The 24218-nt window shown below is 42.9% G+C and overlaps 2 protein-coding genes across 2 annotated transcripts; one reads left to right on the top strand and one right to left on the bottom strand.

The window, feature by feature from the left end:
* The first annotated feature begins 460 nt into the window (after nucleotides 1-460).
* Nucleotides 461-2689, top strand: LOC309394871 (urotensin-2 receptor-like). The gene has a single exon (XM_081958530.1). The coding sequence runs from the start codon at nucleotides 529-531 to the stop codon at nucleotides 1633-1635; it is 1107 nt and encodes a 368-aa protein (XP_081814656.1). The 5' UTR covers nucleotides 461-528; the 3' UTR covers nucleotides 1636-2689.
* Nucleotides 2690-15190: 12501 nt separating this feature from the next.
* LGALS1 (galectin 1) lies at nucleotides 15191-23879 on the bottom strand. The gene is made up of 4 exons (XM_081957898.1): nucleotides 23801-23879; nucleotides 20659-20738; nucleotides 17035-17206; nucleotides 15191-15408 (listed from the first exon to the last, which is right to left on the bottom strand). The coding sequence occupies exons 1-4, from the start codon at nucleotides 23804-23806 to the stop codon at nucleotides 15262-15264; spliced, it is 405 nt and encodes a 134-aa protein (XP_081814024.1). The 5' UTR covers nucleotides 23807-23879; the 3' UTR covers nucleotides 15191-15261.
* Between the last annotated feature and the right edge of the window lie 339 nt (nucleotides 23880-24218).

Here is a 24218-nt window from a genome sequence, read left to right as displayed (position 1 = left end):
AATACACAGTACTTCATTAGCTAACAGTCCAGTAGTTATTGCTGAGAATATTAGCATTTGAGTGTGAAGCCGTGAGTCAGACATAATCCTCCCCTGTAAAGGGGAATGCTATTTTTGAGTAGAGGACAGTCAGTTGGGCAGCAGAAGACATGAGGAAGAAATCTGTTGGATTGATCTGAAATGATTGATTTGCATTAATGGGCAAGCAGATGAATACTGGAATAGAAAGAGAAGTTGAAGAATCACAGATGCACCGAACCCAATCTTTGGAGGTTGAAAATAGGAAGAAGAAACCATGCTGTTCCATTCATAAAATGCCTCAGATGTACTTCTTTCAGTCAATGGTCTTTCTCTAAGGAATGGTAAGAAGCATCGCTGAGCATGACACGCAAAGAAGACTGCCATCAGTCCTTATGAAGAACAGGTTTCTTTTCTCATATCCAACCTATTTTGGTTTTTTCTCCATCAGCATTCCCAACCCTTCTTATTGATCTTAACTGTCAGACTTGTGAGGGACAAAATTTGCTTATGATAGTTTTCTGTGGAATTGGAGCCCATTTTGGCTATTCCATGATGGCAGAACTCATTGACGAACCATTCTGGGGCAATTTCTCAGATGAAGAAATTGACTTTAAGGAGCAGAGTTCTCTCACGGGAGTTTTGGGAGCAATCCTCCTCCTGATGTGCTTCATTGGGATGACAGGAAATATCTATACACTGGTGGTGGCGTTTGGCAGCATGGCAATTCGTTCAACAAGCTGTTTGTGTGTGTATGTTATTAACTTGGCCTTGGCAGACTTACTCTACCTTTCCACCATTCCCTTTGTGGTTTGTACCTATTTTGCCCAGGACTGGTTCTTTGGAGATGCAGGATGCCGATTTTTGCTTAGCTTGGACTTGCTCACAATGCATGCTAGCATCTTTCTGCTGACAGCCATGAGCTTGGAGCGTTATTGGGCAGTGACCAGACCACTAAAGGTTAGGATTGCTGGGAACAGTTATCATAAAGTTGCCAGCCTTGCTGTGTGGCTTCTGTCATTGTTGCTTACAATACCAATGATGGTCATGATCCAGCAGCGGGAAAGTGGAAGCCATAAACATATTTGCTTTCCCACATGGACACCTGAGGCTTTCCGAGTTTACCTCACAGTTCTCTTTGGCACTAGCATCCTAACACCTGGCATTGTCCTAGCCATATTGTACTCACGTCTTGCATGGAGCTATTGGATTTCTACAAAAACTATGCAGTCTCAGGTGACGGGCAGAATGTTGAAACAGAAGCTGTTCTCCAGGATCTTCAGCATCATTGTGGCCTATTGGGCTTGCTTTGTACCATTCTGGGCCTGGCAGTTAGCCAAATTGTACTGGTCAATGGACTTGGACATTGGCCCTACTGCTCAGGCCTACCTCAACTTTGGTGTTACCTGCTTGACCTATAGCAACAGTTGCATCAACCCATTCCTTTATACTCTGCTAACAAAAAATTACCGTGAGTACATGTCAACTCAGTGTGAGGAAAGACAAGGCAGACAGTTTGTCTTCTTCAGAAGGGGGAGAAATGCAAAACCTCAAGCAGAACTTGTATCTGCAGCACAGGGAGTTGACCTGATTGAAGAAATAGAAGACATCCATTAATAATTAATGTCAAAGATGTCATTGTTCCTGAGGTTCATCCTCCTCACTTAATCCAAGGAACTTTAACCTTTTGGGCTTCATGGGTACACTGAGAAGTTTGATGGCACATGATAGGAACTCATGCCTGCTGACCTCTCTAAGATCCTCTCAGTCTACATTTTCCTTACTCTGAACTGTCAAGCACACTTCCAAATTAAGCGTGGGCTGCAGCCACTTAACATTTTTTTATAGGATTGATGGTGGAGATTATGAAGGCTTAGAGGTATTATTCAGAAGGAAAATAGGGCTAAAGAGTGGGATATTACTCTTGAGTTCTATTAAATTATGATTTGATTATTCTTCAGAACCAGCCGGGAAGGGTAATCAGCATTAAAGGAAATATCCATGATAAATTGGTCACCGTAGGCATCTTGCTGCAGATACTAGATAAAGGTGTGCAAAATATAATGTGTTTTGCTATCAGTGATTCAGTCAGGTAGTCAAAGGGGATAAATCATCCTGGCATCTATTGGCCATTTCAGGCTGGTGTGGGGACAACCCTCCCTTCTGGTCTCTGGGCATCTCCTTCTAGGATCATTTTTTTTCCAAGGAGACAAGAGAATCTACCTTTTTTCAAATCAGGCTTTCCTACCACCTGACAGAAATTGTAGATCCCCTCCTGGGCAGGCTCAAGATGCCACACCTATGAAAAAGTATCATGCTGAACTTGGGGAGGTTTTATTATTTTTAAGAGTGGCTTTATCTGCAAATTGGATGGGTTTTTTTTTCAAAACACTATACCTGCCCATGCCACTGTTGTTGAGAAAAGGATAGACGAACCATTGGGAGGAGAAGGTTTAGAAAAGACTTCTCACTCTTGAGAAAGCAATTCAAAAATAACCCTGCCTTGATTTTGTTTGGCATAAGATGTACATAGTAAAGAAAAATAGACAGGCTTAGTTTCAAGATATTGCTACCGTACTATATCCTAGAACAATAAAAAGCATTTCTGAAAACTACTGGCTTGTTTCCTATCTATTTACCTCAAAGTGCTGACAGCAGTATGTTTTCTTCTGGTTCCAGGGTGGGTGGGTAGCATTTTAAATGCGTAGTGGGAAAAGGCTCAATGTCTCCTCCATGATAATGCTGATATTCTTTTCTCATTAAGAAAACAAAAAGTTGGGAGTTGAAAGTCAAATGTTCGGTTAAAATGATCTCAACCTGATCTCAAAAGCATTTAGGAATAAATAAATAGCTGCTCCTTAGCTTTCTGCAGTAATATTGTATTCCTGGCATGGATGCTATTTCTAAGTGAGAGCTCTGCATTAATTTAAGAATAGCTCTAGACCTCTGAGCTCATTATATAGCCTTGTTTAGAAGCTGAATTAATTTATTTCTGGCTCAGCTATGGTGCATTTGAAATGACTTTTTTCTTTGAAAACACCTTGGCTCATTTGACCCTGTGGATGATTATTTCTCCCTTGTCAGAACTCCTGGCCTCACCGTGCCCAGACTTTGAGCTTCATCTGGTTTTTATTTTACAAACCATCAGACGAGCAGATAACAAGAATATAGATATGTATGAGGCAATTTATTTCTTCTTGAGGTGGAATGGGGGTGAGGAGATTTTTGTTAGTGGAGAACTTCTGGCAGCGCTGGGTGGGTCAGTGAATTTTGCTCCTCATTTTTGGCATTTTTAAATTGGCAGATTTGTAGAGGATGACCGATTTTTTTTTGTAAAACCAGGGAGTGGAAGAATAGTAGTGTGGAAATATCCTTAGAGTCATTAAATTAATATTAATTTTAGTAAACCATGTTGATTTCATTAATTTTAGTTAAGTCATGTTGATTACTGCAATCAAGTTTATTATTGATCCTATCCTATTGATCTTAAGTTGCCTGTATTTGATATATGCATATAGACTGTATCCCATCAAGTTGTTTCTGACTCTTAGTGACAACATAGATAGGTTTTCTCCATGATGATCTGTCCCTAACCTGGTCTTTCAGATCTTCCAATGGTGTAATTGCATCCACGCATTCTTGCATATATCAACAGCCCCACACAATTGGCTCTGTTCCTCCCACTAATTATGTCAGCCTGATATAAGGCCCGGATGGCTCTAATGTCCTAGAAAGAAATTCTAGAATCCCCTCAGTTCCCAGATTTTTCATCCATCGTAGATGTGTATAAACTTCTTAGCTAAACAAAGATGGTAAAAACGATAACTTTAACAAGTTGTGTATTGAAGTAAGTGAGAAATTGTTGTCTATATGCTTTCTAAACTTCTATGTCTGTGATATACAGAAATGCTAAGAATTATAATCCAGCATATCCAAAAGACATTGAGTTGTAAAAAGTTCCTAAATATATAGAGATCACCATTTGGGTTGTACTCCATTATTATGGCATCAATACAATCATCTGGTAAGCTGTTTCATTCTCACATGTTGAGCTTTAAGCCTGTCATTTGCTTCTCTTGATTTTATGATCCAATACAATCCAATAGGGCAATATAAACTAGCAGAGAAAATAGTTGCATTTACTCTGTACTGTTTAAGAATGGGTTTATTAAGAGATTATTTGCACATGCAGTAGAAAGCTGTCACTTAATCGATGATGGAATTATAAAAGTAGTTTAAGGTATGGATATTCCAGTTATGTCCTCTAAGCATTTCCAATACTCTAGTTACAGAGAGCTTAATCTGGTTTCTCAGCCTCTTCTTAAATGTTGCTGCTGTGTGGTATGTTACAGCCACATGAGACATTTTCTCTTTGAGTGCAAAACAAATGCCCTGCCCAAAGACGTAAGCCTGATTTATAGCCTGCCAAAATTTCATCCATGACAATTGTGCATTAACTGTGCATTGGTTAATATTTTTAATCATATCAAACATCATGATCTTAGCTCGTCCTACTTCTGCAATTACTGGAAAATTCTGTCTGCAATATTATTCCACGACTCTTCAACATCTTGCTCTAATCTAACTTTGGAAGCAACTTTGAATTTGGAAAGTGGAAAGGAAAATGGAACAGAACAAATACAAAAATGAACAGAATTGCATAATCTGATGTTCTGTCCTAAATGTATTTACCACAGCATCTAATTAGTGTATCCTTCTGCTTCTTTAGCCATCTGGGAGGGTAAAAAGAACACACCATATATTTACTATTTTTTTTTAAAGGCCACCTGGACCTGAAGGGGAGTGCAGCACAACTCTCAGTAAAGTCATTTGGGGGAAGGAGGAAAGGTCCATATTCCATTGTTCTACTTTTCTATCTTTACAGAAAAAAGAAAGTCCAGCTTTTCCAATTGGTAAAATAACCATGGAGGGCAATGCACTGGAATCAACTGGAGGGAAGGGATTTGCCTACAGAGAAATGAAGCATAGTAGATGGGTTGAATAGCTAAACAAGCAAAAACAGCACTTTCAGTGTGTAGCAGAAAAAGAAAAGGGACAGTTGTCTTCCTTGTGGACTAGAACCTGGGAGAGGATGATCTTGTGTGCTCCTGAACTCATCAAGTGATTGGCAGCCCATCTTCACCCTGGAATGTGTCAATAATGCAGATCGGTCCTTAATCTCCCAACTACGAGCCAGTCTGAATCCCACCCAAAATTCAATAGCAAATTCAGTAATATAAATTCTCAGTTGATTTCTGTTTTAAAATGCCTGTTAAACCTCCAGTCGACTTAGTGAACCTATTTTGCTTTTAAACAAAACGTAACATAAACGTTCCATTTTAAACTATGCCCTTTCTGGCAACAGATATTTAAAACAACAATAACAACCATAGTTGAAAACCCTGGCCAGAGCAATGTTGACCACCCAAGCAGAGAGGTTAAATGAGAGAGCCTATCAAGCTTTTCCCTAGAAGGAGTGGAGACAAGAGCAAAGGGGCACTGCAGGTGGGAAGACCCTCTGTTGCAGACCACCCCAGCCTAGTTGGGTTGCTTACACCTTTTATTACAATCCCAGCCTTTCCAGCCATTGGCCACCCTGGTTGTAACTGAGAGGAGCCCAGAACATTTGAAAGGTGGAAGATAAGTAAAACTCATTTCAAAGTGATGGTGTCATTTTGAAATGACTGCTATTCTCCCTGTGGGGCAAAGCTTCCGTATCCTATAAGAGATGCTTGTAATTGCTGTTGAAGACTGCGTCATCTCTTGGCTATACATTAGTTTTGATCACTAGGGCAAATGGAGAAAGATGAATAATTTCACACGCTGTCCTTGTGACTATTTTGCAGCTAGTCCAGGGGTTCAGCAGGTTCGGACAGGTTTGAGTAATTCGGAGAACCAGCAAATACTACCTCTGGCTGGCCCCAGAGTGGGGTGGGAATGGAGATTTTGCAATATCATTCCTCTGGAGTGAGGAGGGAATGGGGATTTTGCAGTATCCTTCCCATGAAGTGAGGAGGGAATGGAGATTTTGCAGTATCCTTCCCCTGCCAAGCCCACAAAACCACACCCACAGAACCAGTAGTAAAAAAAAATGAATTTTACCACCAAGCTAGTCTATGGTTAGTTAAGTGAATCTCTTTGTTTAGGTGACAGAAGAAACTCTAGTAGCACCTTTTCTGACTAACTGAACAATTCTTGCCACATTTTTAATCTTGTTCTTTGATTCACAGATCAAGATCTGTGTGGATCTTGATAATTTCTTGATCCTGAACCTGCAAAGAACAGATCCTCGTAGCCAATGAAAGCAAATAGGTTTTCAAGGGCCTGCAGATGCTGCAATAAACAGAGGGCGAGCCTCTGTTGTTTAAAAGAAAAGCATTAGAGTTTCTTTCAGAATGGATTCCTTAAAGAGTTGTGAAACCTCTGGTGACAGCAGAAAATCTGGTGGGCTTGTGAAGCTAGCAAAGCAGGGTAAAGGGAGAAATTGTGTTGAACTTTGGCATAGGAAATTAGACCTGCATAACATAAAACAAATCAGGCAGATATCTGTCAGGAAAATATGGTCGTAAATTTCAAATGCAACTATGTCAATTAATGCTGCTTTGTGGGATTGCCTGGGAACAATCCCGGAGAGTTAAATAGTATAATCCCTAGAACCGTGATGGCAAACCTATGGTACGCGTGCCAGGAGTGGCACGCAGATCTATCTCTCCCGGCATGCGAGCTGTTGCCTGTTGCTCTTCCAGGTTCCGGTGTGCCTGCCAACTGGTCTTCATGTGCAGAAGCGCTGGGCAGCTGCTCTTCCAATTTCTGGTGCACGCATACGCACAGGCCACCTGATCTTTTGGTTTCTGGTTCGCATGCCTGCATGAAGACTAACTGGCTGGTGTGCCTGTGCAAACCGAAAACCAGATCTTGTTCTTTGATTCACAGATCAAGATCTGTGTGGATCTTGATAATTTCTTGATCCTGAACCTGCAAAGAACAGATCCTCGTAGCCACGTGCATGCACACTGGGTGGCTGCTCTTCCGATTTCTGGCATGCACGCACGCACACACTCTCATTTAGGCACTCAGTGCCAAAAAGGTTCGCCAACACTGCCCTAGAAGGAGAATCTGGTGGACTTGCCAACACAGAGGCTAACCAGCTTGCGTGAATGGGAAAGGCAAGATGCAAACAAAAATGTTAAAAGGAATTGGACATTGGTAGATTCTTTCCCCCCACCCCTCCTTTCCATCTTTAGAAAATTTATTTAGCCAAATGGAAGTCTGCGTGCAACCTAGAAGTTGCAGTCTGCATGACTCTTTCCTCACCGCCAGATGGCAAACTGCCTTCTTTGTGATATTCAAGTCAAATGAGATAAAATGGGATAATCAGAGTCGTGGTTTATCAGGACGTTCCTTGTGGCATGTATATCTATGTCACACATGCCCAGTTTGAAGCTGAGCCCCCACAGCCAGGAGGTGGGCAAGGCTATCCCCTGGTGGATAATAGGCAGCATAGCCAAGAGCAGATTAACTCTAAACTTTTGTCTTTTATAAAATTGGCAATCCAAAGGCATTGCTCAGTGCCTTTACTCAGGATGCCAAACTGGTTCAGGTATAATAGGTGTTAAATAGCCGAAGGATGAGGCAGGACTCACTCTGAGGCAACTATAACAGCATTTATTAGAACAGGTTAACGTTAACAGCAAAAGACGAAGTTCAGCACCTTTCCCTGCTTGACAGCTATTTATACGGAGCTGTCAAGCAGGGCAGCCAATGAAAACAGCCTGAATAGCCCGCGCTCAGCCAAGCCGCGTCTTAGCCAATCAGGCGCGTCTTGGCTGTTGCTAGCTGTCAGGCGAGGCAGACCGGTCATAGGTCAAGGATAGAACAATAGGTAGTCCTTGACTTCTGATCACAATTAGGACCAGAATTTCCATTGCTAAACATGGTGGCTGTTAGATTGGGTAATGGATAGGCACACACAGGCTTAACGGTAACAACAGCTCTTTATTAAGTACAAGTGAGAACAATCCAGCGAAGGTTGAGTCTGACAGCAGCCCTTTTATAGGGAGCTGTCAGACCCTTCGACCAATAGGATTAAATAGGATCGCTGCAGAGTCTCAGTAGATTTGACGGCTGATTCGGACAGCCTGGCTTCGTCCAAGGCGATTTGGAGAGTGAGGTTAGATTTAGTGAGTAACCTCCTCTGTAGGTTAATGTCCCGCACGCCGCAAGTTATGCGGTCCAGAATCAGCTCATCCGGGTCTCGGAATTCGCAGTATATGGCGGCCTTGCAAAGCGCTGCAATGTACTCATTAATCGTCTCGCCCTCTTTCTGGTTCCTGATGTAAAACTCATGCTGGCAAACATGCTTGGATGGCTTGGGGGCATAGTGGTCCTTAGCGTCTGCTGGAGCACGGACCAGGCGACTGATTGCAGCAGTGTCGGCTCAGAGAGGTCTTTCGCCATCTCGAACACTTCCCGGCCACAGTATCCGAGGAACATGTTTTTCTTGCGGCCTTCAGAAAGGCCCATGTGTTCTGGCTTGCGGAGAACACAGGTGGACAAAGGAGGCGAGCCAGGACTTAACAGAATGCTAACAGTTTATTGCTAACAGGTTGCCAACGCGGCAATTCACAATACACGCGCTTCGCTAACAGGCAACAGCTGAGCTCTGCTCTGACAGCCTTTATATATGCCGCTGTCAGAGCAGTCAGCCAATCAGCGCTTAGCACAGCGCCCCCTAGCGTAGCGGACCAGAGGGAAAACTATATACACAACACTCCTTTACACCTAGAGAGCGCATGCAGAGCAGTCAGCCAATCAGCGCTTAGCACAGCGCCCCCTAGCGTAGCGGACCAGAGGGAAAACTATATACACAACACTCCTTTACACCTAGAGAGCGCATGCGTAATCTTGCAAGTACCTTGGGCGGTGACGGATCCGCCCTGATCTTCGCAGAGCGACGTCTGCTTCAGAGTTAGTGGCCGTGGTTTCTAACGGCCTGGGATTTTGTCTACTCGGCTCTACCCCTGCTGGAGACTTATAGTGAACACTAGGTAGGTTCCTAGGTTTACTAATTCTATTCTGTGGTGGCTCTGGGGAGGCCGGCCTGGAATTTGGTGTTTGTGTGACTTCGGAGTCTAGCCCTTGTTGTTCCCATGGTTCTGGGCTGGTAGGCCTGGAATTAGCTGTTTGTGTGTTCTCGGAACCCATACCCAGTTGCTCCCCTGTGGTGTTTGCCTCCCCTTGTCGGTTCCGCAACTGATTAATATGGCGTTTCCATATTCGGCCATCCTCTATTTCGACCAAGTAAGAGCAGGGGCCCGTAATTTTTCTAATAATTCCCTTTACCCACAGTGGGTGGCCGGCATAATTTCGTGCATACACAGTAGCGTCTATAGAGAAACCCTTAATCTGACTGTGTGAGTCCAGAGGCTTAGATGGGGCATATTCGGGGTGAAGCCTGTCAAGTGTTGTCCTAATTCGGCGACCCATCAACAATTCAGCAGGGCTTTTATTAGTTGTGGCACATGGGGTGGCATGTTGCCAGAATAGATATGTATCTATGTCCTCCTGCCAGTTAGTTGGACCAAACCTAGCCAGCGCTTCTTTAGCTGATCTGACCGCGCATTCCGCTAGGCCATTGGCCGCCGGATTGAAGGGCGCTACAAATGCCTGTCGGATTCCTAATTGCGTAAGGAATTTTCCGAGCAGGGCAGCAGTAAATTGGGGACCATTATCTGATACCACTAGATCAGGCAACCCATGAGTAGCGAAAACCCTTCTAAGTACCTTAATGATGGCAGGGGCAGTAGTACTAGACAGTAAGGCAATTTCCACCCACTTAGAATAAGCATCAACAATTACAATAAAAACCTGGCCTTTGACAGGGCCTGCCAAGTCCATGTGGATCCGGGACCATGGAGCTCTGGGTTGCTCCCAATTTTGGATGGGAGCTCTGGGACCCGCAGGTCGGGACTCCTGGCACTTTTCACAGCCAGAGACCCACCGTGCAATGTCCTGGTCCATGCCCGGCCACCACGCGTAGCTGCGACCGAGTGATTTCATTCTGACGATGCCGGGGTGGCCTTCATGCAGCGTGTTCAGCACCGCTTCCTGGAGGGAGGCAGGAACGACGACTCGGCTTCCCCACAGGAGGCAACCTTGCTGGGTAGAGAGTTCGTGTTGTCTGGTTGCAAAGGGTTGCCATTCGGTGCCCATGGGTTTGGCTGGCCAGCCGCGTTCAGTCCAAGCCAGCACCCTGGAGAGAAGTCTGTCTCGCCGTGTGTGTGTGGCCACGTCTGCTGCCGTGATGGGCGACTGCATCTCGTCGATTAAGAGAACGTTGGAGGCAGGAGCAGGATCCTGGACGGCAATAGGCAGGGGACATCTGCTTAACGAGTCAGCATGCGAGATATGCTTCCCTGGGCGATGGAGCAGGGTATAATTATAGGCTGCCAGGAACACCGTCCATCTCGTGAAACGGGGAGACAAAATCTGCGGAGTTTGCTTGTCCCCAGCGATGATGCCCAAAAGCGGTTTGTGATCTGTCACAATTTGGAAATGACGACCATACAGATAGGAATGAAACCGCTTCACCCCGGCGACTATAGCCAAAGCTTCCCGGTCGAGCTGGCTATAGTTTCTTTCGGGCGAAGACAGGGTACGGGAGAAGAATGCGACCGGTACCTCTAAGCCAGACTGTAAACGGTGGCTTAAAACTGCTCCGACCCCGTAGGGCGATGCGTCACAGGTTAGAGTCACTGGAAGGGATTCGCTGTATTGGTGCAAAACAGTCTCAGAAGTTAAAAACTTTTTTATATTGGCAAAAGCCGCGGCCTCTTTCTTCCCCCAAAACCATTTCGCGGAACGGTCTAGCAAGCGATGGAGAGGCTCCACAACAGACGCTTTATGCGGCAGAAAAATATTGTAAAAATTGAGCAGCCCTAAAAACGCTTGAAGCTCAGCTTTGTTTCTTGGTGAGGGGGCTTGTGTGATCGCCTGCACCTTAGCAGGCGTAGGACGGATTCCATTCTTATCGATTAAGAACCCTAAGAATTCAACTTGTGGGACCGCAATTTGGCACTTGGTTGTTTTTAGCTTTAATCCAGCACCACGGAAACGCTGAAGTACAGTTCGGAGGCGGGCCATAAGGTGCGCCATGGAACGGGCTGATACCAGGACATCGTCAAAATAAGGTACGACGCCTGGTATCCCTTGCAAAAGCCTCTCCATTAAGTTCTGAAATAACCCTGGCGCTACGCTGACCCCAAACTGTAATCGGTGGCACTTAAAAGCGCCTCTATGTGTAACTATAGTCTGGGCTTCAGCAGTTGCCTCATCAAATCAAATCAAATCAAATCAAATCAAATCAAATTTTATTTGATTAGCCGCAACCCTCTCCCGAAGGACTCGGGGCGGCGTACAGTCAAAAAGATAAAATACACATAGGACACACATACATACGAAAAAACAAGGACAATTACATTTGTGCATGGAGGAGAGTAGACCTGCAAGTGAAAGACAATAAACACAGCTAAAAACACAGTTAAAACACAGTTTAAAATCCCCTAAATAAAATTGCTGAATTAAAAACCCCTCAGGAGCGTAACGAAGTTATGGTTGGGCCAGGCCAGATATTTGAAAAAGGTGGGTCTTGAGCTTAACACGGAAGGAGCGGAGGTCTGTAGTGGTCCTAATATCCGGGGGGAGGTCATTCCACAGGGCTGGGCCCGCCACAGAGAAGGCTCTGCTCCTAGGCGCCGCCCCATGACATTGTCTAGTGGACGGCACCTGGAGAAGTCCCTCTCTGTGCGAGCGAATAGGTCGTAGGGATGTATCAGCAACTGCTGATATGCCTGAGCTAGATCGAGCTTAGCAAAAATTGACCCCTGTCCCAGAGAGTGCAACAAATGCTGCACCACCGGTAGGGGGTATGCACTCTGCTGTAATGCGCGGTTAAGGGTGCACTTAAAGTCCCCACAGATGCGCACAGACCCATCATGCTTCACTGGTATGACGATGGGAGTCTCCCAGCGGGCATGATCAATAGGTTCCAACACCCCTTGAGCTATTAACTTATCCAATTCAGCGTCTACTTTAGATTTCAACGCGAATGGCACTCGGCGTGGCTTAAGCCGCCGTGGTGGTACTTGGGGGTCTAAATTGAAAACAATGGGTGTGCCTGTATATTTCCCTAATCCTTCCCCGAAGACTTCGGGAAACTCCTTAATCAGAGTATCCAGGTGTGGAGTGGTCTGGATCTGATCAATACCAGTTATGGCTAGACCTAACGCTTCAAACCACTCCAGCCCTAATAAACTTGGCCTGGGGCCCTTGACAACAATAAGGGGAAGCCTTTTTTGAAACTGCTTAAATGACACCTTGCAGTAAAACTTTCCCAGTACAGGAATGGAATTTCCTTGGAAATCCCTTAGCTTCAATGGGCACGGGGATAGGCGTGCCTGTGAAATACCTGGTACAATTCTCCTGAGTCCAGCCCATGATATGATAGACACGGCTGAGCCAGTATCTATCTCCATTTGACAGGGCTTACCCTCTATCCTAACGTTGAGGAATATTTTTCCCCTAGGTGCATGGATGATCTGATCCACTGCATACTCATCTTTGTCATCACTAACTGTGAAACAAGAGTCTTGTTTCCTAGAACCAGCGTTCCTGCCTGAATTGGCAGGTCTCCTGAAACTTTGGTTAGGGCTGGGAGAGTTCCCTTCCAATGCGCTCGCACACGGAGCTACTGCCCTACAAACTCTTGCCAAATGGCCCCTTCTTCCGCAACGGAGGCAGGCAGTGTTTTTAAAATGGCAGTCTGCCCTATCATGTTTTCCCCCACACCCAGGGCAATTTGCACGGAAAACAGCCTTACCCTGGCGCCCTTTTTGTTGCTCACCACGCAGCCGATGCACTTCATCGTTCCCGACGGCTCCGGTATCCTCTAGGGTGTCTTCATGGTGAACCTCGGTAGTCTTTTCTGTGGACAGAGGTTTTGAGAACCTCTGGAGTTCGTCTGTGGATTTGTTTGACATTTCTATAGCCCTGGCTTCGCCAAGGGCCGTTTGCAAGTCGAGCTCAGGTTTGGCCAGTAGATGGCGTTGTATGCGGAGGTCCCTAACACCCCCCACAATCTGATCTGTTAACACTTCATCTAGGTCTCTAAACCTGCAATGGACAGCTGCGGCTCGTAACGCAGCCACGTAATCATTAATAGATTCGCCCTCTCGCTGAACCCTACGGTAAAAGGCAAATCTTCGTGTGGTGCGGGAGAGCGATGGGGCATAATGATTCTTTAATCTAGTCATTAACGCGTCCCAGGTTATATCGTGGACAGAGAGTGGGGCAACTAAGGTTTCAGCCAAATTAAACATCTCTGTGCTACACAAATTTAAAAAACAAGCCTTTTTTCGCTGCTCAGCCAAGTCTGTGAAACCGTTGGCTTCTAGGTAGCATTCAAAACGTGAAATATATGAGACCCAAGTCTCTGTGGCCGCGTTGAAAGCGGCAAACGTATTCATGGATGCCATCTCTGAGGTAACTTCTTCTGTTGATTTTCAGCCAAAAGGTATACGATGGACAGTGACTCACTCGACCTCTCGTCGAGTAATTCCCTGAGGGAATTTCAGCTCTCAGTGAGGAAATCAGCTCTCAGTGACTTCAGCTCGTGGTTAGTGACTCACAGCTCTGCCTGGGCTCCTCCAGAGTATCCCACCTTCGTCGCCAATGTTCTGGCTTGCGGAGAACACAGGTGGACAAAGGAGGCGAGCCAGGACTTAACAGAATGCTAACAGTTTATTGCTAACAGGTTGCCAACGCGGCAATTCACAATACACGCGCTTCGCTAACAGGCAACAGCTGAGCTCTGCTCTGACAGCCTTTATATATGCCGCTGTCAGAGCAGTCAGCCAATCAGCGCTTAGCACAGCGCCCCCTAGCGTAGCGGACCAGAGGGAAAACTATATACACAACACCATGAGGTCATTTGCCTTGAGGAAGCAGTCAAATCGTAGCATGTACAAGTCCCAGTGCTCGGTGACTGGGTCATACGGAGTCAGTGGGGCGTGCATGGCCATTTTGTGTTCAGAGGGCATTTTGAGTTTGCCGCTCAAAAATGGCTGCTCGAAGCTGCGCTGAGCTCCGGGCTGGATGTACTTGCTGGATTGCTACGCTCTTTTCGGTTCACCTAGTTGCCTTCCGATCCCACCTTCGTCGCCAGTGTTAGATTGGGTAATGGATAGGCACACACAGGCTTAACGGTAACAACAGCTCTTTATTAAGTACAAGTGAGAACAATCCAGCGAAGGTTGAGTCTGACAGCAGCCCTATTATAGGGAACTGTCAGACCCTTCGACCAATAGGATTAAACCTCTGTTCCCACCAGAACAGCGGACCTTGGTGGAAACCACTGTAGTTAGAGCAAGTGTCTAACAGTGGCTGTTACATAAGTGAATTGCACTGGATTTTACGAGCTTTTCTGCCACAGTTAAGCAAATCACTTCAGTTGTTAAGTGAATCATGTGGTTTTTAACCAAATCACCTATATTCCCTTTTCTGAAGCCCACCTGAAAGGTGCGACAGAGTGGATTGCCTCAGCTGTTTTCCTCCCCAGCAGTAATGCAGGTGGTGATTTCTATGTAAACTGAGCATGCTTGTGCGTGAGCAAAGGCAGCACATGCGCGCAAAGTGCGCACTCAGTGAGCCAGTTGTTAAACCAGTAGGATCCCACCCCTGCTTCTATGTGGTAGCATCTGCTCTGTGGAATAATTTCCATTTCTATGTTACACCAGGCCTCAATTTCAGCCTTTTATATTATACACATACACACACACACGCACACACACGCACACACACGCACACACACGCACACGCACACACACACATTATATGTAATGTTTTGTTTTGAAATAAATTGTTTTTATTCTGGTTTATTATCTTGTTTTATTTTATCTTTAATTTTCTTTTTGTTATAAAATAAGAACTGAGATGCAAATAAACAATCAGGACCCCCAAATGTACTCCATTTTCATTTTTGTAATGTATACAGCTTTTATCCCTCAACCAAGCAGCCATATGCCCAGTTAGCCACCCTTGAGGTATATAGAGATGGTTGATTTGAGAAATCCTGAACTGCGAAGACAAGAACTGAAAAGACACATCAACAGAAGACCAGAATTCAGTTGCATTTATTTTGCTACCTTATTAAGAGAAAAAAAAAAGGTAAATAGGCCAGGAGGTTGTTTAATCTAGTGAGATGCTTTTGAAATTCAGCTCTCCTTCTGTGCAGATAAATTCAATGGTTTCCAAACCAGTTTCATTGGGAAACTTGAACTGATGGTTTCCAGGCAACGTAACAGTCATTTCTTTTTTGTCATGTACGAAGGATAGCTAAAAAGAAAGATAAAACACAATGGAGTGAAATATAACAGTTAGAACAATTAATCAGTGGAACAGAAGTTGCCTCCAGAAGTTGTGAATGCCCCAACACTGGAAATCTTTAAGAAGATGTTGGATAGCCATTTGTCTGAAATGGTATAGGGTTTCCTGCCTAGGCAGGGGGTTGGACTAGAAGGCCTCCAAGGTCCCTTCCAACTCTGCTATTGTATTGTATAGAAGAAGCAATGGGTGGAAACTAATCAAGGAGAGAAGCAACTTAGAACTGAGGAGAAATTTCCTGACAGTTAGAACAGTGGAACAGCTAGCCTCCAGAGGTTGTGAATGCCCCAACACTGGAAGTCTTTAAGAAGATGTTGGATAGCCATTTGTCTGAAATGGTATAGGGTTTCCTGCCTAGGCAGGGGGTTGGACTAGAAGACCTCCAAGGTCCCTTCCAACTCTGCTATTGTATTGTATAAAGTAGAGTTCAACAGAAGAGACAGGATCCATTCAATTAGCATAATAATAATAATAATAATAATAATAATAATAATAATAATAATAATAATAATAATTAGTAGTAGTAGTAGTAGTTGGGAAGCAGTTGGGTAGGTGAAAGAATTGTCAAAGAAGATCTGGCTAATGATTGATAATTTCATAAAGCTTTTGAGCCTTTAATTATGTGATGAATAAATGTTTTATAATACAAGGTTGGAGAATATATAGTCTTCCAAATGTTACAGAATCCAGTTCGCATTAGTCTCACCCAATATAGCCAGTGATCAAGAATGCTGGGAAGGACACATGTTCTTAATCTCTTATTTGTTATCTACAATAGACTTATATAATTTGAGATCTTCATATATGAAAGACCATTTTTTAAAAAACATTATTGTCACTAGAGCAAGCTAGGAACTCTCCCCAATGACAAGTTTAACAAATAAGGAGATAAAATGCTCCCAAAAGCTATCCATCACAAAACCTTCAAGAGCATCAGTTGGGACTATCGGAGGAATAATTAAAGGGACTAGTAGAGGAGTGTGAAAGTTGGACCAAAAGGATGGCTGAGCGCAAAAGAATGGAGGCTTTTGAACTTTGGTGCTGGAGAAGACTCCTGCGAGTCCCTTGGACTGCAAGGCCGTCAAACCGGTCAGTCCTAGAGGAGATCAACCCTGACTACTATTTAGAACGCCAGATCCTGAAGATGAAACTCAAATACTTTGGCCACCTAATGAGAAGGAAGTACTCACTGGAGAAGAGCCTAATGCTGGGAAAGATTGAGGGCAAAAGAAGAAGGGGACGACAGAGAATGAGGTGGCTGGATGGAGTCACTGAAGCAGTCTGTGTGAGCTTAAATAGACTCCAGGGGATAGTAAAGGACAGAAAGGCCTGGAGGAACGTTGTCCATGGGGTCATGATGGGTCGGACACAACTTCATGACTAACAATAACAAAGAAGGGCTACTAGATGAATAATGACTAAATTATTCTCTAGGTGTATTGGAACAGAAGGCTTATAAACTACTGGCTGGGAGAATTTTTATCAAATGTGCAGAGCAAATACTGGGGAAAGCTGCTCCTTAGTTGCCAAGCAAGCACACACACATTTTGTCTCTTCTTATGCCCTTTCAAGTCTCACCTCAGCACTTCCACCATCCTGGAAAGGGAAATTGGTCTCCCTGAGTTCCTTCCCCCATTGCCCTTTGTTCTTGGAATTGCACACGATGGTCCTTGTGTCTCCATGAATGTCAAAACGTGCATTGAGGTGTAGTAGAAGATTATTTTCATCTTTGCCAAGATTAACTGCAAAACTGTGAAGGATGGAGGAAAAAATATGGTAAGAAAAAATAATAGAAATAGATTGATTTGTGGAATTTATATCCCTCTCTTCCAAAATCACTGAAACCAAAATATTTACAGGGCAATTTACTAGAGCATAAAACAAATTACTCCCAGCAGTATTTAATACAGTGTGTTGCATTTAAGCTTTATGAATTCATCAGCTTAGGTTAGCAAGCAGCATTTTAATGTGATGTGAAAAATAGTGGCAATGTGTACTTGAAGTATTTACCTGGCACCCTTATGAATAATACTTTATTAACCCAATGTTTGGCTCAACAAGGCACAATGAAGTAAGCTGAAGTATGCATGGCTAGTTTGCAGCAGGGGTGGGTTCCAGCTGTTGCTACTGCCGGTTTGCTCAGAGACACACTGCGCACACGCACTTTGCACACATGCGCAGTACTAAAAAGAAGGCTTTGTGCATGTGCAGAAGCAAAAAACAAGATGGTGGCGCCGATGGCGCCACCGAGAGAACCGGTTCAGGGGCTTGGAAGGCTGAGTTACTACCTTCTTGGCCGAACCGGTCCAAACCGGTAGGAACCCATCTCTGGTTTGCAGTATGCTCCACAAAGACAGCCACTGAGAATGATTGTGGTAGGCTCCCCCTTTCCCCTTTCACATTGTAATCTGAAGCAAGTTCAGGTATTCTCTCTCACTCATACAAATGCTTCTTACTTCCTATTCTGATGAAGAGCAATAAATGAAGATAAGAATAAGCATGCATGAAGCAGGATGGGGATCATCAATGGGAATGGAAAATTCCATGCTGGTAATTTCACACCAACCTCAGGGTGAGTGGGAGCTGTGCAACATGGTAATGGGGAACAGGCACCCACTGCCAATTCCAAGCTTCTCCCATCCCAATTTACAGCCTGGCAGCTGCCTCGCCTTCCCCTAAGGCGAGCTGAAGCAGTCACGTAGCAATGTTCTTGCTCAAGCATCTTTCCCAAAGAAGATCAGTTCTCTTGGCTTTAATTAGTATCATCTGTCTCTTCCAGGGATCTTCCCTGCCTTTGGGGTACAAGTGGGAGATGTCTGAGCCAAATAATGGGAATGATATTATTACCAGCAAGGGAAGAGTCGGGACATGTTGATCATCAGAATATCTATCTCAGTGACAGAATACAGACTCCCTCCAGACTCTCTACAGAGGCCTAATACACTCCCCACCAACATCATTGGTGCTTGCTAGAGGATGTTAAAAATTCCCTTTAACTAGGAGTGATGGGAGCTTAAAAGCAGCACATGTGGAAGTCACCCGCTTGGGTAAGCCCATTGTGTAGACAGAATAGCATCATTTTCATAATATCCTGCAACCTTTCTCTTTCAAATTGTACCATTGTGTCACCTGAATTCCTCTTCTTCTTAAATGACCTTCAATGACTAGATTTTACTGCTATAGTTGGTACTTCTTCAATATATATTTAAGGGGGAACGCTCCTGTCTGTAAGCTTTTTTGGCAAGATGCTCTACTGTTTATCATTTGGAGCGATTTCTAAAATATTTTCCTGCCCAGACCTGTTCTTCCTCTACAGACCCAACACTCACTTTTGCTTTCATGCCAAGCCAAATATTAAGGACTGATTATAGCACTAAATGGTGCTGATCATGCAGGTTTTTTTCCAAGAAAAAGTCTCCAGCTGCTTTCCTGATACTGGTGAGAACTGGAAGAACGTGCATGCAGTTTTAAAACTTTTTAGAATCATAGGTGAGAGCTGTTGGTGATGTGGCTAAAGCATCAGGCTAGAAACTGGAAGGGTGTGAGTTCTAATTACATCTTGGACCCAATGCCAGCTAAGTATCCTTGTGTTAGTCACTTTCTCTCAGCCCTAGGAAGGAAGCAATAGCAAACTATTTCTAAAAGACTTTGCCAAGAAAACTGCAGAGACTGGTTCAGGCAGTCTCTGAGAATCAGACATGATTGAATAGAAGGGGGAAAAATGAGGCATAAGCAGTGATCAAATATCCATTTCGGGGGGGGGGGGTGTCTCCAAAAGTGAAATACCAGGCTTTGGAGAAAAAAATCAAGATAATTTTTCTCAGTTTTATGAGAAAAGACTTTAGGCATTTCCCACAATTCCTAGCCTGAATGACATTTGAATGTGCTGGCTTGAGCTATTGATATGTGATCCAACACATTTGGAGGAGATTTGATTGAGGAATGCCACAGTATGAGCCAACAAGTGGACAAACATTTGTCTCTGAAAATGGAGACTCAAATTGGAAACCACAGTCAGAAGAACATATGTACAGTTTTCAAATCATCATGCTCATTCTTTCTAGAAGACCACCAAATGCAGGTTACTCTGAATAGGAGAGAGACAAATTCCAAAAGGAGACCAAAGGAAGACAGAAAATGGGGCTGCTGCCCTACAGCTGGTTTTATTTAGTTTCTTGGCAGGAATAGCAGAGAGCAAGGGGGACGTGTTCAGATATGAGTCACTGGAAAATGTTACAGTGGCATTAACTCCTTTCTTGCAAATTGTCCATGGAGATTCTCAATCATCTAGGACACGGTTGTCCCAATGATGTTTTTTCCCCAAAAGATGTTTTGCCTTTTGGAAAACAACAACAACTTTGGGATCTTTTTAGAGTAAGAGGAAGGAAGAAGCAATAGGAGTCTTCTGTTTCATTAGTGAGAACTACTAAGTTCGTCCTCCTACTCGCATAGACCCAGACTATATTGTACTGTAGTTCCCTGAAGAATATATCAGTGTAGAGATATCTGCGCCGTGGTGGCGCAGTGGTTAGACTGCAGTACTGCAGACTACTTCTGCTGATCACTGGCTGCCAGCAGTTTGGCAGTTTGAATCTCACCAGGCTCAAGATTGATTCAGCCTTCCATACTTCCAAGGTGGTTAAATGAGGACCCAGATTGTTGGGGGCAATATGCTGAACTGCTTAGAGAGGCTGTAAAGCACTGTGAAGCGGTATATAAGTATAAGTGCTATTGCTAATATGCAAGAATCATTATATAAACAAAGAGGACTAAAACACTATTTAAGTCTCAGAAAGCAAGGTAGTATCCAGAGGTAACTCAGGCAATCTCATCCCTGATTCACAGGACACAAGAAGAAGGGAAGTAATGCACATCAGGTGTTCAAGATTCCAGTATTATATCCTATCTCAATAAAGTACAGTTCTAATTTAATGTGGACTTGATTTTCTGGTCTGGCCTCCTGATGGGATTGGCAATTAGACAGGTACAAAGACATTTCTTTATGTCACTTAACAATAGTTCCCAGGCATTTTGGAGGAAACCATTATGATTAATTTTAACAATCTGGCATCTTCCAGATGTGTTAGATATCAACTCTTACTGTCATCACCTGGTGGGGACGCTTCTATGAACCAATACAAGGTTCCATTACACATGGATCTAAATATGTTCCAAATTGTCTTATTAGAGATGCCAACTTACCTCTTACATCCTGATAGAATATCACCTTTCACAGTTATCTTCTGGCCAGGTTTAATATTCAGTTTGGTACAAACAATTCCCTAGAAAAGGAATTCCAAAAGCATTTAGTGAGTTGCGCTTGTAGCCCCCCCCCCCCTTGTAGGAAAAAACCCCCGGTAAATTGGAATCTACATCTATTATGAACAATTGCTGTTGGATTATTTGAAGCCAACAACTTGCTGCATTGATAAAACATATTATTGTACCAGGTGACAGAGAAAAATGATCATGTAGTATTTGCTGTCCTTTAATTTCAAAACCGATGAATATTCAAATTAATATAATAAAAAGTGAACAATCAAAACCTTTAAAAGTCTAATTATTTTATCACAGGAAGGGATTGGCAAGAAAGGTTCTATCCTTTCCTAAACTAAAGTCCTCTAAACATGGAGGAAATCCAGGGAGGGGGGTGGTGTTAGCCTGTGTTGAAGTTGCTACCATATTCTATTGTTTGGATTGTTTTTTAAAAAAAAATCAAATGTACAAATTTTTAAAAAATACAAGTAGATTTTACCCAGTGTTAACCAGTTCAAAGAATCATTCTAGAAATGATTGCAATATCATCACCTCAGCCAACAATGGAATCAACCCTGTAATATCTCTAGAGGTTAACTGGGTTGAGAAAAGGTGTTCTAAGCAAATAAAATTGGTACAAAGTTAATTGGATTAGCAGAAATAAAGTATATTCATGAATTGCACCCATAATGCACCTGGATATCTGTTTTGCTCCCAGGTTAGGATACTGTCACATAGCAAAGTAGTCCACTAACCAAACACAAATTTATATTTGATATTTTACTCTGCTAATCCAAAGAAAGTTTGGGCAGGAAAAAAAATAGGAATGATATTTCTGCATAAATCAGAAGGGACAGCATGACTGGTTATTTCTCACAACATTTTATATTATTAGATGGGAGATTTATCATTTGCACTGTGTTTACAGGAAAAACCCAGGAAATTAATGATTCCGTATTAGCATGGCACGTTAAGATGTTATCTTTTAAGTAGGCAGTTCTGCTGAGAATGAAATGATAATCATGCAATTAGATTATTTGTTGCTATTGACAGGCAAAACAAAAATCCTCCCTTTCCTTTATTTAATAAATAAAAATAAAAATAAATAAATAAGAGTGGCCATAACTGTGAGCAAATGCTCTAGCATTTGTCACTGTGTGGTTCTAGACTGCTGCATTAAGGCAATCATGAAACAATAGAAAGAGACATTTTTATCCTGCTCTCTTTAAGCTGGCATTCTTTTGCCTTTGAGCTGGCATTCTTTTGCCAGACCGTAACTACTGCAGCCTCATCCTGCTTTTTTCTATCCTGCCAAACCTAACAGAGCTGAGAGGAGAGAGACAAGAACCAGGCTGAGTCATGATGATGCCAACTGCCCTTTCTCTTGCTTCATGCTGAATTTCACTATTGGAACCGCTGGGTGAGAGTAGCAGAGAAATGCTTCAAACCATAGCCATCTTCTGCAGGGGACGGGTGGCTGTCTCTGCCAGGGATATGGGAGAGGGGAAGGAGATGTTCTGACACCACCATCTGATAGTTAACTTCTCCACACTCATTCATAACTGAAAGCTTGTAGAAAATCTCAGAAGTAAAAGATGGCAACATGAAAGTTTTCAGTCCCTTTATGGGAAGAAGGCCAAGTTCGACTCCTATCATATTGATCCTGAATGCCTGAGGTGATTTTCTTCAGGAAAACCATTTTCAATCCCTACCTGCTATTCAGAGAAATGGCTTACAAAAGCCTTTGGGGGTCTGTTTAAGAGATTAAAATTGGCACCGAAATGGACAGCTCACAAAAGAGCCAAAAGACAAAGAGGAACCCGAGTACTACTTAGTATGGGACTTATGGTATAATTGGCTAGAGGAAAGAGGGGAAAAAATAGGAAAGTAATAAAGGGGGAAAAATATAAAAAAACCACAAAATAAATACAAAATCACAGAATTAACAGGAGGGGGAAATATAAGACTGACTGTAGATAAAAATAGTACGAAATAAGAAACATAAGAGGATCAAATGTATATAAAAGATGTAATTATGGAATTAATAGAGATAAAGGATATGTAAAATATGTATATAGATATAATTATATAAGATATATATGTATAGATAAAAGAAACACAATGGATATGTAAAAGATGTAGAAGTGCTGCAAAGAAGATATAAATGTATAAATAAAATTACAAATTAAAAAAAGAGATTAAAATTGGCAAAGTATGTTTTATAAAGAAATCCAAGTTTTTCTTATCTTTACAGGTTTTTTTTTTTAATAAAGCAGCCAAAACAGAACTCAAGCAAGCAATATTCCTTCCTGCCACTGAACTAAAAAAAAAGAAAAATGGGGAAAGATTCATTTATTTTTTCGTCTGTTGTAAAAGTTAAGTTCTCCATAAAAGAGAGAAAATGATAGATAAGGTGAGGAAAGGCCTAACAGGGCAACGCCCCTGCAAGTCTATGCCAGCCTGAGCCACACCAAGTTGCCACAAGACTTTGAGCATTCCTTTTATTTATTCCCCCCAAACAGATGTCTTCCGTTCCTTCAAATCTCTGGATTTAAAATCGTGCTAGACTTATATTATAATAATGAGATTACAGAGTCTGCAAAACCAGGGGCTTCTATCAACAGTTTTTCCAGCAGTTTTCTGCAGCTACTGCAAAATCGGGAGAAAGCGGATAGGATGAGAATTAGGGAGAAAAAAATTATTAAGCTGAAGCAAATGTAAGCCAAACTTCTCTCCCCAGATATAGTTCCACAAACTTTTCCCAAACAAATGAGAAAATTACAATAATCTCAATACTTCAGAAACCCTGTGCTAGATAGAAGCCTGTTAAGAGAACATACATTCTATTTAACATTTTTAGCCAGTTTCCCCTTTCACTCTGGTGCTACTACAATGACAGCTTTTAGGAAAAATTAATCAGCCAGCTCAAAAATAAAGGTCCACTCTCCATAAAGATCAGGGTAGATTAGGGTATCTCGCCTCTGTTTGCAACAGCAAGAAAGCAAGATACTCTAATCTAATTTGAATGCATGGCTTCAGCAATAGCTGGCATCCTTAAGTATCATACATCACTGTCCCATAAACTTACAGGCATGGCTCTGTTCTTTGTTCCTGCAGCTCACGGAGAAGATCCTACACAGAGATGAAGGGAACTATGATGCCACTCCCTTGCTTTTAAATACTCTGCAACTGAGGAATTACAGATGCAACCAACCAATAGAAAAGCAGCAGTGAATGATGGCTGGAAGGATTATCAAGGCAATTGTTTGTGGGGGATGTGGCAATGTGGCATAGGGTTTTTTTCCATTATGCATTGAGGCCAATGAAAAATACTTTTACAATGAGAGGGTTTTATTGTCCAAGATCTCTCCCCTCCCCAATTTAAATTGAGTAGTTGGCAGGCACTTTCTAGGCTTCTTTATTGTAAAAGCCTATAGAGACCAGAGCCAAAAGATTCAGAGATATTTGAATAAATGGCTTTATTTAAAAAAAGAAGAAGAAGAAGC

This window comes from Natrix helvetica, assembly GCF_964273705.1.
Source record: "Natrix helvetica genome assembly, chromosome: 6".
NCBI classification, from domain to species: domain Eukaryota; kingdom Metazoa; phylum Chordata; class Lepidosauria; order Squamata; family Natricidae; genus Natrix; species Natrix helvetica.
The sequence above is the reverse complement of the archived record's forward strand: the minus strand, read 5'-3'. Positions and strand labels throughout refer to the sequence as shown.